The sequence below is a fragment of the Pelodiscus sinensis genome, chromosome 7 (genome assembly GCF_049634645.1).
Source record: "Pelodiscus sinensis isolate JC-2024 chromosome 7, ASM4963464v1, whole genome shotgun sequence".
NCBI classification, from domain to species: Eukaryota; Metazoa; Chordata; order Testudines; family Trionychidae; genus Pelodiscus; species Pelodiscus sinensis.
The window spans coordinates 55,911,205-55,926,708 of record NC_134717.1 but is presented as its reverse complement, the minus strand read 5'-3'; the positions used below and the strand labels follow the sequence as shown (position 1 = coordinate 55,926,708).

Genomic DNA, 15,504 nt, shown 5'->3' with positions numbered 1-15,504 from the left:
GCAGGGGGTGGGGCCGGGAGTGCCTGACTCTGGGGGAGCAGACGGGGATATTTTGCTAATATTTTGTAGTTTATTTATTTATTCCCAAATAAAATCACAAAATGTGTTGTATTAATTAGATATCAATAAATGTCCTTTGTTTGCAATCGCAGGAATAATTATTTATGCAAATCTCAAACTTACAAAGTATCTCAAATTTTTAGAGAAGCCTGTTCTGTTTGATTAACCACTGTCTATACTTTTTATTTCAACAAGTTATGTATCATATAAAAAAGTAAAAAGTAACTTAAATTTATGTTTAAATTAAAATATATATGAACAAATAACAATTTTACACATCAAATTATTGTATTATAGTCAAACAAGACCTAAAAAAATATTTTAAAATATACCTAAAACATAATCTATAATAATAACTAATTACGACTTTCCAATAGGAGTACATTTTCTTTGGTGGCCCTGAAAGCGATCAGTTTTTGTTTGTGCGGCCCTCAGTAGGCTTCAAGTTTGACAAGACTGATCTAGTTGTTTGTTCTCTTCTAGTAGGTTAGTATAGAGTAGCAAGGAATAATTCTTCATACATTGCCTGCTCTTATCAAGGGATCATGCTAGGCCCTTAGTAGTCTCTCCTACCACTCATGCATACTGGTATTCAATGCCTGGAGGGGGGGAACTCAGGAGAGGACAACCAAAGAACTCTGTAGCAGAAACCTTAAGAGCTGCTATGAGCAGGAATTATATATGTCTCATACAGGACCTTTGACCTTGGAAAGGCTTGAGCCCAAAAGCCAGAGGGAAAAAGAGAGCTGGGGGAAGACAAGTGGGAGAGAGGAGAGCAGACTGGGCAGAAAAGAGAACTTTGAAGACTGAACATTATTTTGTGTGTTATGCCATAAATTAGACCGAGAGGAGTGATATTGGACAAAAATATCCTGTATGATGGGGAAAGGGAGGAAGAGTTGCTGCAGACCTATGCTATAAATAAATTATTATATGGTGTGAAATTTCTCATATATTACTTCATTGACTTCAGTGGAGTTGCATCAAAAATTAATTTGGAACACTTTTTTTTTTTTTTTACTCTTAGTATAATTACTTTAGGCCTGATCATTTGACACCTAGATATAAAAGGCTATAACTAGGTATTAGTCTAAAGTGGTCAGTTTCATGTGAACCAGGTAGTATATTTACCTATGTTTATTTCTTAAGTCACATTCATCTCTGGTATTAGGTGTCATTTCTGTAACTTGCAAACTTCTTGGATCTCAAAAGGGAATGTGAAGAGAGACTGCAGGTAGTATTTTTAACTTTCATTGAGTTTTAGGAATTGTTTGGTTATAAACCCTCAAGTGCTAGCAGTCAAAATGTATCTTCGTGTCTTATTGCTAGCCATGGAATGCATGCTGGGAGATCCATATTCTTCAAGTAGATGGAAGTTGTGTTCCACTTGAGAGTATGTATGCCCAGCAGCCCAGAGCTGGAGAAATTTGCCGTACAAAGGCAGGGCTCGTTCCTTGTGGCTGTTGAGGATGTGATAGCGAGTAGGAATGATGTTCAGGAGGGTGGTGCTGGCCCGGTGCGGGAGAATTGCATAGCATAGCTGGCTTACCTCTTAATAGTGCTGCGCATGGCAGCATCAGGGGCTTGTCCTTGATTGCCTGGGTTTTCGGCACCATCATCTTAGTGAGGTCCCTTGCAGCTTCAAAAGTGTCAGTGGTAGATGGAAAGTCCAACTCCTGCACTTGAGATTGGCTGCTAGGGAAAGGACTAAGCAGGGTCATTTATGGAGACGCCATTCCAAGGGACTCCACCACCAACCCACTTGGTGCTACCAAAAGAAGAGCTTTCCAACAATTGTGCACGTGGCACACACACACCTGATTGGAGTCGATGTGAAACAAGCACTTGAAGGAGGAGGAGGTCAGGTTAATGCCTCTGTATTGAGACATGCAGTGAATCGCATTGTTTCCAGACTTAATTCTCAGGTTTTCTCAGCCAAGAAATTTTATCTCAGTTGATTGCCTATCACCTCATTCTTTACTTAACTATAATCTGTTTTTTAAATGGCTGGTTCATAAATCAACTTACAGTTGCCAACTCAAAAGTACACATGGGATTAATTTGTATTTGTCATTAGTTCTATTTAACTTAAACTGGTATTTAAACCTTTGCCAGATTGGGTTCTTGGTTGGTAGTTTGAAGAGCAAATGCGTACACAGTAACAGTTGAAACAGTAATGGAAGGTGTGTCGTTAGAAAGCAAAAACGCGTATCTCCGTTGTGCTGCAGTATAAGACACTGTAAAAAATAGAATGAAATTCTTGTAACAACCTGCTGAAAGGTCATCCGAGGGGACTGCTGAGCTGCAACACCAGTGAAGCTGACTGAAGGCTGATATGAAGACACACTGGGAAGTTTTAGAAGTCAAGGAAATTCCATATTATAATGTCCATTTTACAGAGAATAATAGGGCAGAGAAAACATCCCTATTATGTAAGATTTAGAGATGGTTAGTCTAAATAGGAATATCAAGCAGCACTAATGAAGACTCAGCAGGCTAATTCTATCATCAGTTACTGCAGTTCAGTCTTGTTCTATCCATTGATGATTCAAGAGACCTGGCCCTGTATTTTTGGTTACTCTTGAAAATACCAATCTATGTGATTTAGGTGCGGGAGTCCTCATTTTAATTTAGATTTGTGCTCCTAAGTCACGTAGGTGCTGTTGAAAAATTCCACCACTGTCTTAGGAGGCAAGAGCCAGAATAGCATTCAGCTCATTCTCCTTTGTCTCATTTGCCTCTGTCCAGAGTAAAGTCGAAAAAACTTGAGTTACTTATTTGAAAAAAAAAAAAGTTAGTTTTGACATTTTCTAGTATAGAAGAAAAGTACTTCAGGTTCCTGCTCTGAACTTGTGTATGTTTATATATGGGATGATGAATTAGCGAAAATAAAATATTATATGCACATTCTGAAAGAAATATGTACAGGAATCAATAATTCACCCTTGTACATTGTACATATTTTTCTACGCTAGTAGGTGCATATCTTGGGCCCATTTTTCCATTTCTTATGTATTCAGAAGTAAATGATGAAGTAATGTTACCTCAGCCATTATTGTGCAATGGAGTATTCCTTTCGCTTGTGCTCTCCTTTTCTTGTATTGGGTTTGCCAAAGAAAAGAATTGCTTGTCTAAGTGGCCTATATCAGGTATTTTTAAAAGACCTCTAAAAACTGTCTGCCTCTTCAGTACTAGTTTTATTTTAGGTAGGTGTGTGCCCATTTGGGGATTTCTTCATTACTTATTGTATCCATTTATTTTATTTTGGTGGTTCTTTGGAGACACCTCATTAAAAGCTGTTGAAATTGCAGCTTATAAAACTTATTAATTTTATAGGACTTTGCTCCATGTAGGAGGACACTTATATTGTAGTACAGTGCAAGCTGCATATTGTTTCCATCAGAAAGGAGGATTTAAAGCTTTTACACTCTTGACTATAAAATAGTGTGCTATTGAAACTCCGACCTGATACTGCATGCAGAAATCCTCAGTCCAGAATCTACCTTTCATATGTGCTACCCTCAGTTGCAGGAGAAGAGTGTAGACAAGGCAGAAGACTTTATTTCCTAAGTCTAGAGGCCAGGGATCTTTGGCGAATTCTGCTGTCAGCTTTGCACATCACGGAGCTCCTCTGAGGAAGGTTGGCACCTTCTGATATTACTTTCCACCAACATTTGCACCCAACAGCATGGCTCCCTTATGGACTGTTCTGTCATTGCCTTTATGGTTGTTTACTGGAAGCCATGGAAAGGAAAAATATACCACAATGTGCCTATGAAACAAAACCATGATTTTGTAAATTTAAATTAGACTTATTTTGCAACGTGTGCATAGGCGCAACCATTGAGGGGATAAAAGACATATTTCCCTTCCATCTGCGCGCACACATTTCCCTTCCTCTTAGTGCTTTTAAATTAAATAAATTAAAAGTTATAAATATAAATAAATAAATATAAATTTATAAATTCAATATAAATTAAATTTTATAAATTTAATATAAATTAAAAATAAATTAAAATAAATAAATTAAATATATAATTTTCTAGGCATATACATACACAACTCTGCAGATGCATTGTAGGGGGAAACAAAAATGAAAACCCTTTTCCACTTGGTTCCTTTCACAACTATGCCACACTCTTTCCCAGCCAAGTCCTGGTGAGCACAAGTGTTAACAAATGAGGCAACAGATAAAGAAATCCACCAACAATTGCAGTGTTTAATGTTTTCTCCCTTTAGGTAATTCTGTTATGCAGCTACCACCTCCTTTTCCTCACCTCCCTTCACCTTTACCATATCCACATTAGGGATGTAAAAATGTGTTTAAAAATATAACTGCTAAAGATCCTAGCAGTTGAATGCACTATGGGCTCTGCCGTATAAAGCTTATACTCTGCAGCATGGGGTGACAGCCAGATGCATTACTTCAGCAAGTTGGTGTGTAACCATAATGGAAACTGATAAACTGATGCTTCTCGGTTACCCATTTAATCAGTTACGCTTTTACATCTTTAATCCACATTGGAATAAAGAAATAGTACTCTGGAAGGGAAAACAAAGATTGGGGGGGAAATGTAGGAAGAATAGTGGTGGGAGTAGGAACAGGTATGTTTATAATAAAACACTGTTTCTTTGTGCACTCCTCCCGTCAAGTTCCCAAATCATGTTTTTGCAGTTATACCATTTGTAAATATGGTTTTTGCTCTAGAAAATCACCATGTAAAATGGTTAGTCATGCCACTTCTCCCTGTGTGTCAGATGCCAGTCTGCTAACGGTAGTTTCAAAAAAATATATCCTTTGACTCCTTTTTACTTCTGCAAAACCAATATAGCTTGAGGAATGACTTGTGCTGTTTTGGTTCCTATATCAGCAAGAATTCTTAAGTTTGAGGGCCATATTTTACTTTCCATTACAAATATGTAGCTCTGGGATTGCAGGAGCTCAGTAGGATTGAACTAAATTGACTTTTGTTTATAGAATCTGTAGTAACACTGATGCAAAAGTCAGAATGAGCTTGATTTTCAGTTCAGTACCTAGAAGTGAAAAATCTATTTCTAAATAAGGCAGAGTTGATTTGTAGACTGAAACAACAGATATGGAAACCCACAGGGTGCGTCTAAACTGGCAAGATTTTGCGCAAAAGCTGTCTACACTGGCCGCTTGAATTTGCACAAGAGCACTGACTTTAATGTACACTATCAGTGCTTCTTGCGCAAATACTTTCACGCACCCGCTCGGGAAAAAGCCCTCTTGTGCAAGAGGGCCAGTGTAGACAGGGAAGAACTGTTTTGCGCAAACATGGCTAAAATGGCAATTGGGGCTTTCTTGTGCAAAATCGTGTCTAGACTGCCACGGAATGCTTTTGCGCAGAAGCACTTTTTGCGCAAAAGCATCCATGCCAATCTAGACTCACTTTTGCGGAAATACTTTTAATGGAAAAACTTTTCTGTTAAAAGTATTTCCGCAAAATCATGCCAGTCTAGACGCAGCCACAGTGTCTTTGAACAAAATTACTTTTCAGAGTAGAAGCACACTTTAAAAAGCCAGATGCAGTCTACAGCAGAACTGTACCAGAGTGCATCTTGTGAAGCAGGAAATCATAGGACTGCAAAGTGGGACTTAAGTGTCTGATCTTCAGTTCTTCTCCAAGTAACAAATGTCAGTTATTTGATGAATGCTCTCATACTCTTGCTATATGGGCATGCTGCAAATTATTGTATATGTCAGGATTTTTTTCAAAGTATGTTCAGGTCATCTTTTAAAGATAGACTATGCATTCTGCTGCAGAGTAAATTTTTGTTGACTTTAAACCATTTTGTTTTGCCTTTTATTTGTAGGCCAAAGCCACTGCATGAAATTCCAGCCTTCTACTGTCCTGACAAGAACAAAGTGAATTTCATTCCTAAAAGTGGCTCTGCTTTCTGCCTTGTCAGTATTCTCAAGCCACTTCTTCCAACACAGGATCTTACGCTCAAAGGCACTAGTCATAGCCTGACTGTTTCCACTGGCATGACACCTAGTTTTCTACAGCCCATTACCATGACCTCCCTGTCTGCAAACACTGACCAAGACCGGATCTCTCGAGGAACAAGTACAGTAATACCGCAGACCTCTATACTCCAGCAATCAGGACATATTGAAGAAGCGGAGTAATAAGTCTGCATTGTGCAGGCTTTGTTTTGGAGAGACTACTAGGAAGACTATTGAAACTAGTTGTCACTGGTCACACCTGTTCATTGGTCACACCTGTTCATTTTAACAACTCATGACACTGTCACAGTCAAACTGTAGTGTTCCTCTCATCTCCATGACTACATTGGAAGCATGCTGAGAAATCAAGGTGGAAGCAGCAGATGAAGCAGTGCTCTTCTCTGCTTGTTGAAGACTCAATTTGTTTCTCTGCTTTTTTTTTTTTTTTTTCCAAGCTCTGATAAGAGAGATTGTTACTAATTCTTTACCATTGGAAGGATCAGTTATTGTGGTGATGCTTTTTGTTCTTCTTAGACTTTTTTCAACAGTGAAAATTTTAAGAGCCAGCTGATGCCAGCAACCACTGTAACCTGCAAAAGGAGGGGTAACCATGTGGTAATGCAAGACCCATCTTTTGTATAAAAATGAATATTTTATAACAAGTTTGCATTTTCTGATACATAGCAAAAGACACTTTCTAAGCCACTGTTTTTCCCTTCTATGGGTGGTATGTTTTTTTCAGCTGTTTTCCAGCTGCTGGGACCAAAGGATTGTTGAAATACTGTAGCAGTGTCAATCATGTGACCTTGTTCAACAGTCCCTATCCCCAATAAAAGTAGATAAATTAATGCAAAAAAATTAGAAAAGAGAATATTAGTATGTTATGTGCATTTGTTTTTGATATCAGATGTTTGTGTTTTGGTAAACCACATTGTTCTTGGACTCTCCTACTCCCTTTATAGAATTCCTGTGTACATTTAATTACATGGGCAGAAGATAGTATTTTAGAGCACTTAGCCCAAAGTAGTGTAATCAGTTTTCCATAGAATTATTGTTTGGTTTACAAAAAATAATATTTCTCATCTACACCAAAAAAAAACACCAAAACAAATCCTGCCACTTGTCCCTTGGGAAATCTCTAGGTTACCTGGGTAATTCAGTCTGAATCATGAATCATTTTTGACACAAAATTCACTGTTGTCGCTGATCACTGTACTAGAGACCCTAGCCACATGATACTGAAACAACTGCATGGTTCCTCGTCCTTGTCATAGTGCTTGTTCTGTGGGTATGTTGAGGGTGGTAGTTTGTTAGGTATAGTATTTGTCACACAACACTCAACAGCAGTAGATATGTTCTTCCTTTTTAATTAGCAATGTTGTTGAGTATGTCCACAAGAGGATGTGTTGATACCTGGTTCTGATTTGCAGCTGTTACCAGTTTCCTTTGTACCTCTGGTTCTTTGACAGTTGAAATAAAAAATGAAAATGGGGAGGGATGTTTCATACTGAGCTTGTTCAGGGACTGCAGTGAGTTTCTCCCAGAGTACTGAAATGCATCCTTGTCTTACATAAATATCACAGTCCAAAAATCTGCAACTGCTTTAATACCAAAGTATCTTCAGGTTACAAAAATCAGTTGACAGGAGCCCTGTTTTGGGGGGAGGTAGCTTCAGTAATTTCAAAGTACGTATTTAAACTGTATAGTCTCTAGGTCTGAATAGTCACACACTGCATATGTGTAGCTCTCATTGATTTATATACAAACAATTGCCATGGATTAGCTGCATAATCACACACCTGTTTGTAATTACATCTTTTTAAGAACCATATCACAAATGTAATTAGTTCTGTTCTTTGTGTAACACGTGAAAGGCACATCTACTCTATAGGGAAGATTGATGTAGTCATGGTCAATTTTCCAGGGTTTGATTTAGTGGGTCTAATGAAGACGCACTAAATCGAACTCATCATCAGTGATACTCCTGCTCCTCACAAGGAGTAAGGGAAGCCATCAACCTCCTGCTGAGTTGATGGCGTCGACTCCAGCTACACAATTAATGTAGCTGGATTTGAGTATCTTAAACCTTCCATTTTAGTGTAGATCAAGCCTAAGACTTTGGTTGCAGACACCTCAGCCAGGAAAAATACAGGTGTCTTAGCAGCAAATAGTTTCTATGTACTTATGATGCATATTAGGTAGGTCTGATAAATCCCACACAATAACATTATAGCAAGAAATCTACTAAAAGAATAAGAGTAAAAAGCACTTATGTAGGCTGGTGCAGTAATTATGGTATAATGAAGCACTCTTTTTAAAACTTACCTGTTAACCAAATTTCACCGCTTAGCCTGTTGTGATTATTTATAGTTATCAGATCTGTTAAATTAATTCACAGATTGACCAAATCCTGCTCATTTTACTCCTTCCCACTGAAATCAGTAGGATTACTTGTGTAAGAGGGTTTTAGCACACCAATGAAGTTGGGGGTGGGAAGAATTTGACATGATGGTGGTATTTAGTGCATCAAAGCTGCATTATACAAGATTACCGTTTTAGGAATAATGGAATATTACTAGTTGATTCTGTACACACCTCAGAGAAGTCTCCTTTTTAAAACATTTAAAAATCATACTAGCTTGCTAGGGTTTGGACAAAATCTGATATTTTTTGCTTTCTGGAAGATGGGAATGCTTAGGCAAGGAAACTTTTTGTATGGCATCCAAACTAATTTCTAATTCCTTCATAGTTACAGGTAAAGTGCTTCTGCCATTAACGCCAAACAGCATGGTGCTTATGAGGAGATCTTAACTGGATAGTTAGTACCAAAGGGCTAAAGTCATCATACAATAAAACTTGGTTAACAACCATCCTCCGTCCAACTGCATCCTAATGTCTTTGTTCAACATAGTGAATATTTTAAAATAGGAAATGGAGTCTCCGATCTTAGCTGTTTATGTAATATCCATCCCTGTAATAGTTGAGCATTACCCCCTCATTTAGATCACATAGAAATGCATTATGAGACAATGTACTATATAAAACAGGAAGCTACTCCATTAGGAACAACATGAAAATTATAGGGTTTTTTTTTATAAAAGTTGGATTAAAAAATTGCATTTGAAACTAACTTTTTTTAATCTGCCACAACGATGACTCATATTTAGATGATTAAATTACTCCTGTTTGAAGATCAACTTTTGCAAAAAAAACTTTCTTTAGCCTTAAATTTTTAATGCTCTTTCTTGTTCCAAAAGAGAGGTATCTGGTAAAACTGTAGGTCTTTTTCAAAACATGGATCCTAGTATAATGTGTGGGTTTTTAATTGCAAAATTGGGGGGTTGTTCCATACTTATATCAAATATGGCATGACACACAGACTTCAAATTAGTTGACATGCCTAGTCTCAGTGAAAACTAGTACACAAGATTTAGCTACCTTTTTGAATTTTCTAATTCTTTAGTCAAAAACTTTCCAGTGACCATTTATGTAAGCCCACGCCTTGACATGCTTAGGACTTGATTTTGTAAGATGCTGAAGTACTCCCAACTACAGTTCAAAGCAGTGGGTATTTGAGTGGTTACTATTGCTGAATATCAGGCCCTCATTATTCTAAAATGGACATCCCAAAAGTGAGGAATCTAAAGTTAATAGGCACTTAAGGTTAAATTATTTATTTTCTACCAACATTAAAAACAATCCAATGTTTATGGAGTTCATAAGCTCTGTAAAGTACAAAAGGCTTGTGACCATTGTAGTAGTTGTAATACAACTCCAGGTTGTCAGCTGCATCTATTCAAATATTTTCCTTCCTTTTGCTCAAGATACAGGAAAACGGGATATTCTTAAACTTTCATTTGCTTCTGCTGCTTATTCCTCACCTGATGCCATAATATTGTGTGTGACATCAGTTTAATGGGATGTCACAGGAAAAAAAGAATGACATGCCGGAAGCATTAATTTTTACAAAAAATCCTGTTTTCATGCATATGACCCCAGTAAAGAAAAAAGCATGAAAAATACAAAAATATTGATGCATAACTTGTTAAAATTTCAAGATTTCCATAACAATAGCAATTCTTCAAGAATATTTACTTTCAAGGCTACTTTTTCAGGTTAGTTTGAATTATGGTTTACCAGATCTCAAAACTTGAAATTACTGGGGAGTACAGTAGAAATTGATCCTGTTAGGGAAAACAGGAGCCTGTACTGGTAAGCACTTACATAGCCCTTATCCTTGTAATAGTGGGGAAGTTCAGATATTGGGAAAGTTATGCACCTGTTAGCAAACATTTGGAAAAAATAGTCCTGGTGAATTTTAGGCCTACAGCAAGTGTATCATTGGTCGGTACTTGTATTCCAACTTACCCATTGGGAATAGAAATCAAAAGTGATTAAAGTTGACAAGATGTCTTTTCAAGCAAGGAGTTATTAAAAGAAGAAACTTTGGTAATGAGGGGAAAATTAACAACTAGGGGTATTCATTATCCTTTCCCCAATCTCTGGACTTCTTATTTAGCTTTGCTGTTTGTGGTGTTAGTAACAAATTCTTCCTTACAAGAATATGCTTTTTTTTTTCTCTCCCCCAGCAGCTGTGAAATAATGTGGCACATCAGTTCATTGCTAATGATATCAAAAAGGGTTTTTCTTTTCTGATTTGTTGTTAACTCTTGCTGGAGACCACTCATCTTCTCCACAAAAACTTTGGGGGAGGGGAATTTCAGTTGCAAAGACCAGCAATATTTGGATACCCATGGGTATTTTGATCCACCTCTGTCTCTTAATGCACATATTAGTCTTGTTGGGGTCTTTTTCCTCTATTTTTATAGACTGATGTGAGACTTATGTCTGCTAGAAATTTCTTCTTGAACAGATGTTGATTTGTTTTACTTTCCCAGAATTGTCACACATTTTCAATAAATATCTTCAAAACAGGGCTTGTGTTGTTTCCATTTGTTGTTTTCACGAACTACTACCCTCACAAAGACCAAAAATAAACAGCCTAGAGCTAGGTGCCCAAAATGATTGTTGGTAGAGGCTCATGGCCTTTTCATCCAGTCCTGAAGTCAAGGTGCTGAATGCCCTTCACACCTATTCTACCAAACCGGGGTTGAGAGCTCTCAGGACCAAAGCTGTTTTTCTCTGATAAAATTCAACAAGTTAGTAAAGGTAATGAAAAAATGCTGTGTAAGAGTTAAATTTAGTTACTATTTAGTTACGAGATTGTGGATAGTCACAGCCACCTAAAATCAGAGCATTTTAAAAATGCTGTATCTTGCAGCTCCCATTCATTTAGATAGGAGGTGAGGGTGCTATAATGATAATGGAGATTGCCTATCTCCTAGAACTGGAAGGGACCTTGAAGGGTCAAGTCCAGTCCCCTGCCCTTCACAGCAGGACCAAGTATTATTCCTGATGAATTTTTGCCCCAAATCCCTTGATGGCCTCCACAAGGATTGAACTCACAACCCTGGGTTTAGCAGGCCAATGCTCAAACCACTGAGCTATCCCTTCCCCCAAATATATTCTGTATATTTAGAAATTTAGATTTAAACACACTTTTTTGCAAATGTTGGCTTGTGTCTATAGTTACAGGAAATGATTATTGACTGTTCAAGCACAAATGAAACCCTGTTACTGCTTTCTTTGATTCATTTAGTCTTTTACACTGTTTTGTGAACTTCAACTTTGCTAAAGAATTTATCTTTGGCAAAGTAGCAGTTTTTGTGGGGTTGAGCTATTTGTCTGAATTGCAGAAAGGTAATTACCCAAAAAATGAAATAAACATTTTAAATCAGATTTTCATGGGAAGTGTATCCTGCAAGCATTTACAGCTTCAAAAATAATCTCTTGTTACTTCATCCAACTGAATTGTCACTATATTTATAGTCAAAAATATAATTTTGATTTTACACTTTGAGAGAAAAAAGCAAGTAGCTCACAAACAGGAGGGAAAAGATATAACAGGGAACAGATGTCCAAAATTATCTTCATCTCTGCACACAGCATCAACACCTGAAGGAAAAGGAAATGAATAGTAAACTGAGGGGTAGGGGTCCTGTCTGGCTTCCACAAAGCAAAGCTGCTAAAGCATGGGATGAGAGACCTTTTGCTTAGTTCAGGGCTAGGTAAGATGCTGTCTGCAGGCTGGATGCCCCCAGCACTTTAATCTGGCCCGTGGTGCCCGGCTCCATCGCAGACATGTTGCCTGGGAGGCATGAACCCTTTAAACAGAAGCAATTGAAAGGAGTTGCATCTCACAGCCCTGCCACTAACATGTTGCCTGGGAGCCGCTGGGCAGGCACTTGCCCTTTCAACTCCTGCTATTTACACTGCCTCCATTCCAAAATTGAAAGATTTTGCTCTCGTCCAAAAGAGTCTGCACTAAAAGCCTGTTCCTCCATCTGTGCAATGGTCTATGTCTTGTGATAGAAGCACAGTGCAGTAATGTCCAGGGATCCCAGCTATTTCAGACTGGAAGAGACCTCAGGAGGTCATGGAGACCAACCCCAACTAAATCATCCCTGCCAGGATGATTCCACTACCTTCCTAGGTAACCCATTCCAGTGCTTCACCACCCAACCTGGACCTTCCCCACTCCAACTTGAAACTATTGCTCCTTGTTCTGCCATGTCACTACTAAGAGAAGCCTCTCTCCATCCTCTTTGGAACCTTCCTTCAGGTAGTTAAAAGCTGCTAGCAAATCCCCACTCATTCTTCTGTAGACTAAACAAGCCCAAATTCCTCAGCCTCTCTTCATAGGTCGTGTGCTCTAGCTCCCTGATCATTTTTGTAGCCCTGCACTGCACCCTCTGCATCACCTCCCTTCTGTAATTGGGGGCCCCAGAATTGGATGCAGTAGTCCAAATGTGGCCTTACTAGTGCTGAATAAAGGGGCATAATTGCTTGTTTAGATTTGCTGGCAGTGCTCCAATTAATGCACCCTAATATGCCATTAGCCTTCTTGGCTTCCAGGGCACACTCTTGACTCATATCCAACTTATCCACTATAAGCCCTTTTCTGCTGAACTGCTGTTTAGCCAGTCTGTCCCCAGCCTATAATAAACGCATGGGATTCTTCCATCCCAAGTGCAGGACGCTGCACTTCTCCTTGTTGAACCTCCGCAGCGTGCTTTTGGCCCAATCCTGGACTCTAGCCCTACCCTCCAATGTATGTACCCCTCCCCCTAGCTTAGAGTCATCTGCAAACTTGCTGAGGGTGCAATCCATCCCCTCATCCAGGTCATTAATAATGGTACTGAACAAAATCATCCCTAGAACAGATCCTTGGGGCACTTAACTTGACACTGACCACCAAGCAGATATCAAGCGGTTGATTGCTACTTTCAAGATTTGGAAAAACGCTTCAGCCAGGTGTCAGCGATTAGTAGGGTTCTATTAGCAAGATCCTTGTGTTCCTCACCAACGAATTCCCAAGTGTTCAGGTTCCTCAATAAGTGTGATTGACCAAATTAGAACTTAGGACTAGTGTTGAAAGTCCTAATAGCTCACTGTTTCAACCCTCTGATTTCAGTGTTAGCATTCCATCTCTCCATACAAACTTTTTTACTGGTTGCCGTTACTCTGCTAGGTCAATATCCCAGCGAGGAGCCTTATCTATGCAGGAAACTTAACTGCATGTTAACAGGACGACATGAGATTGGGGAAAGATGGCTGGGGAGTTTCTCAGCAAAGTGACCTCTCCTTTCCATGACTGCCAGATCATTATCCTTCCCTCACGCTGGCCAAGGCTACTGCATCCAGCTGAAAAACTGGCACAATTTTTATATCAGCTATAACAACTCTGGAGATGCTGTTATCAGAACAATTTTGAGGGAATATTTTTACTAAGTTTAACTGAGAGACTTGCTCAGACTTGTATTTCTGCTATTGCTCAATAGAGGGTTGAGTGAGGATGCCCCATTTTTGTATTTTAATTACTCTCCAGAATTGTGATTACATTATCTGAAGCCATCACCTGTGGATAAATTATAGGAGCCCAAGTGTCATTTGGAGTATCCATTGATTTCCCATTTCCCTCAACAGTTGAAAGAAATATTCAGGTGAAAGCTTTTTTGCTCAGGACACCTGTGGAAATATTACTTCATCACTGCACCTTTTCTCCAGTTCTCTTCCCCTTTCCCCACAGTAGAATTGTCAAGCCTCATCTCCCAATTCGTAAGCAGCATCCAAGCCCCACAACCTTCTACTTCCAGCTAGCAACCCTGGGCTCAGTATAGCCTTGCTCTCTAAGCGGCGTGCCAGGATTTCAAAGGCTATGTCTACACTGCAGGCTTCTTGCACAAGAAGGCTGTGTCTAGACTGCACCCCTTTTGCGGAAAAGGGATGCAGATTAGACACAGCGCAATTGCAAATGAAGCGGGGAATTAAATCTTCCCCGCTTCATTTGCATGAACATGGCTGCTGCTTCTTTCCAGCTCGGGGCTTTGCCGGCAAAAAGCGCCAGTCTAGACGGGGATCTTTTGGAATAAAGCCTTTTCCGAAAGATCCCTTATTCCTCTTAAAATCAGGAATAAGGGATCTTTTGGAAAAGGCTTTATTTTCTGAAAGATCCCCGTCTAGACTGGCGCTTTTTGCTGGCAAAGCCCCGAGCCGGAAAAAAGCGGCAGCCATGTTCATGCAAACGAAGTGGGGGAGATTTAAATCCCCGCTTAATTTGCAATTGCGCTGTGTCTAATCTGTATCCCTTTTCCGCAAAAGGGGTGCAGTCTAGATACAGCCGAACTGTTTTGTGCAAGAGTTTTTGTGGAAAAATTCTGGCACAAGAGCGCATCTATACTGCCATGTGATTTTGTGGAAGAGATATGCTTTTGTGCAAGAGCATCCATGGCAGTGTGGATGCTATCTTGTGCAAGATAGCGTTGATGGCCATTTTACCCATAGGGCTTTCTTGTGCAAGATCCCCTGTTGCCTGTCCATACTGCCATCTTGGGGAAGAACTCTTGCGCAAGAGCGCTTATTCCTCGTGGGGAGAGGAATAACTCTTGTTCAAGAAGCCCTGTTTTCCGATGCTTTACTGTAAATTTATTTGCGCAAGAACGCGCATGCAGTGTAGACACTCTGCAAGTTTTTGCACAAGAATGGCTGTTCTTGCACAAGAAGCCTGCCGTGTAGACATAGCCAAAGAGAGTTTAACTCTGGTATGCTACTTGCTCTCCTTTCTCCTCCCTGCTACCATCAAATTCCTTGAAGATTTTGAGTAGAAGAAAGGCAGTTGCCAGATCTACCTTGACCATGTAGAACTATTCTAAGACCTTCATTAATGTAATGTGTGGTAGGAACTAGGAAAGCTCTTAGCACTATTAACACGAACCTCTTCTGCATACAGGGATATATAAATTCTTGGCTACGTCTAGATTGGCATGATTTTCCGCAAATGCTTTTAACGGAAAAGTTTTTCTGTTAAAAGCATTTGCGGAAAAGAGCGTCTAGATTGGCACGGACGCTTTTCC

The 15,504-nt window shown here is 39.2% G+C and overlaps 2 protein-coding genes across 10 annotated transcripts in view; one reads left to right on the top strand and one right to left on the bottom strand.

Annotated features, from left to right (window-relative positions):
* FAM117B (family with sequence similarity 117 member B) overlaps nucleotides 1-9,971 on the top strand; it is a 76,357-nt gene extending 66,386 nt beyond the window's left edge. For both annotated transcript variants that reach the window (XM_075933840.1, XM_075933839.1), the window contains exon 8: nucleotides 5,899-9,971. In XM_075933840.1, coding sequence (XP_075789955.1) covers nucleotides 5,899-6,214 — 316 coding nt within the window. In that variant the 3' untranslated portion in view covers nucleotides 6,215-9,971. The remainder of the gene's footprint in view (nucleotides 1-5,898) is intronic.
* Nucleotides 9,972-11,909: 1,938 nt separating this feature from the next.
* The window catches only part of ICA1L (islet cell autoantigen 1 like), a 93,515-nt gene continuing 89,920 nt past the window's right edge, over nucleotides 11,910-15,504 (bottom strand). For all 8 annotated transcript variants that reach the window (XM_075933841.1, XM_075933847.1, XM_075933842.1 and 5 more), the window contains one exon: nucleotides 11,910-12,046. The gene's annotated coding sequence lies outside the window, so the exon portion shown is untranslated. The remainder of the gene's footprint in view (nucleotides 12,047-15,504) is intronic.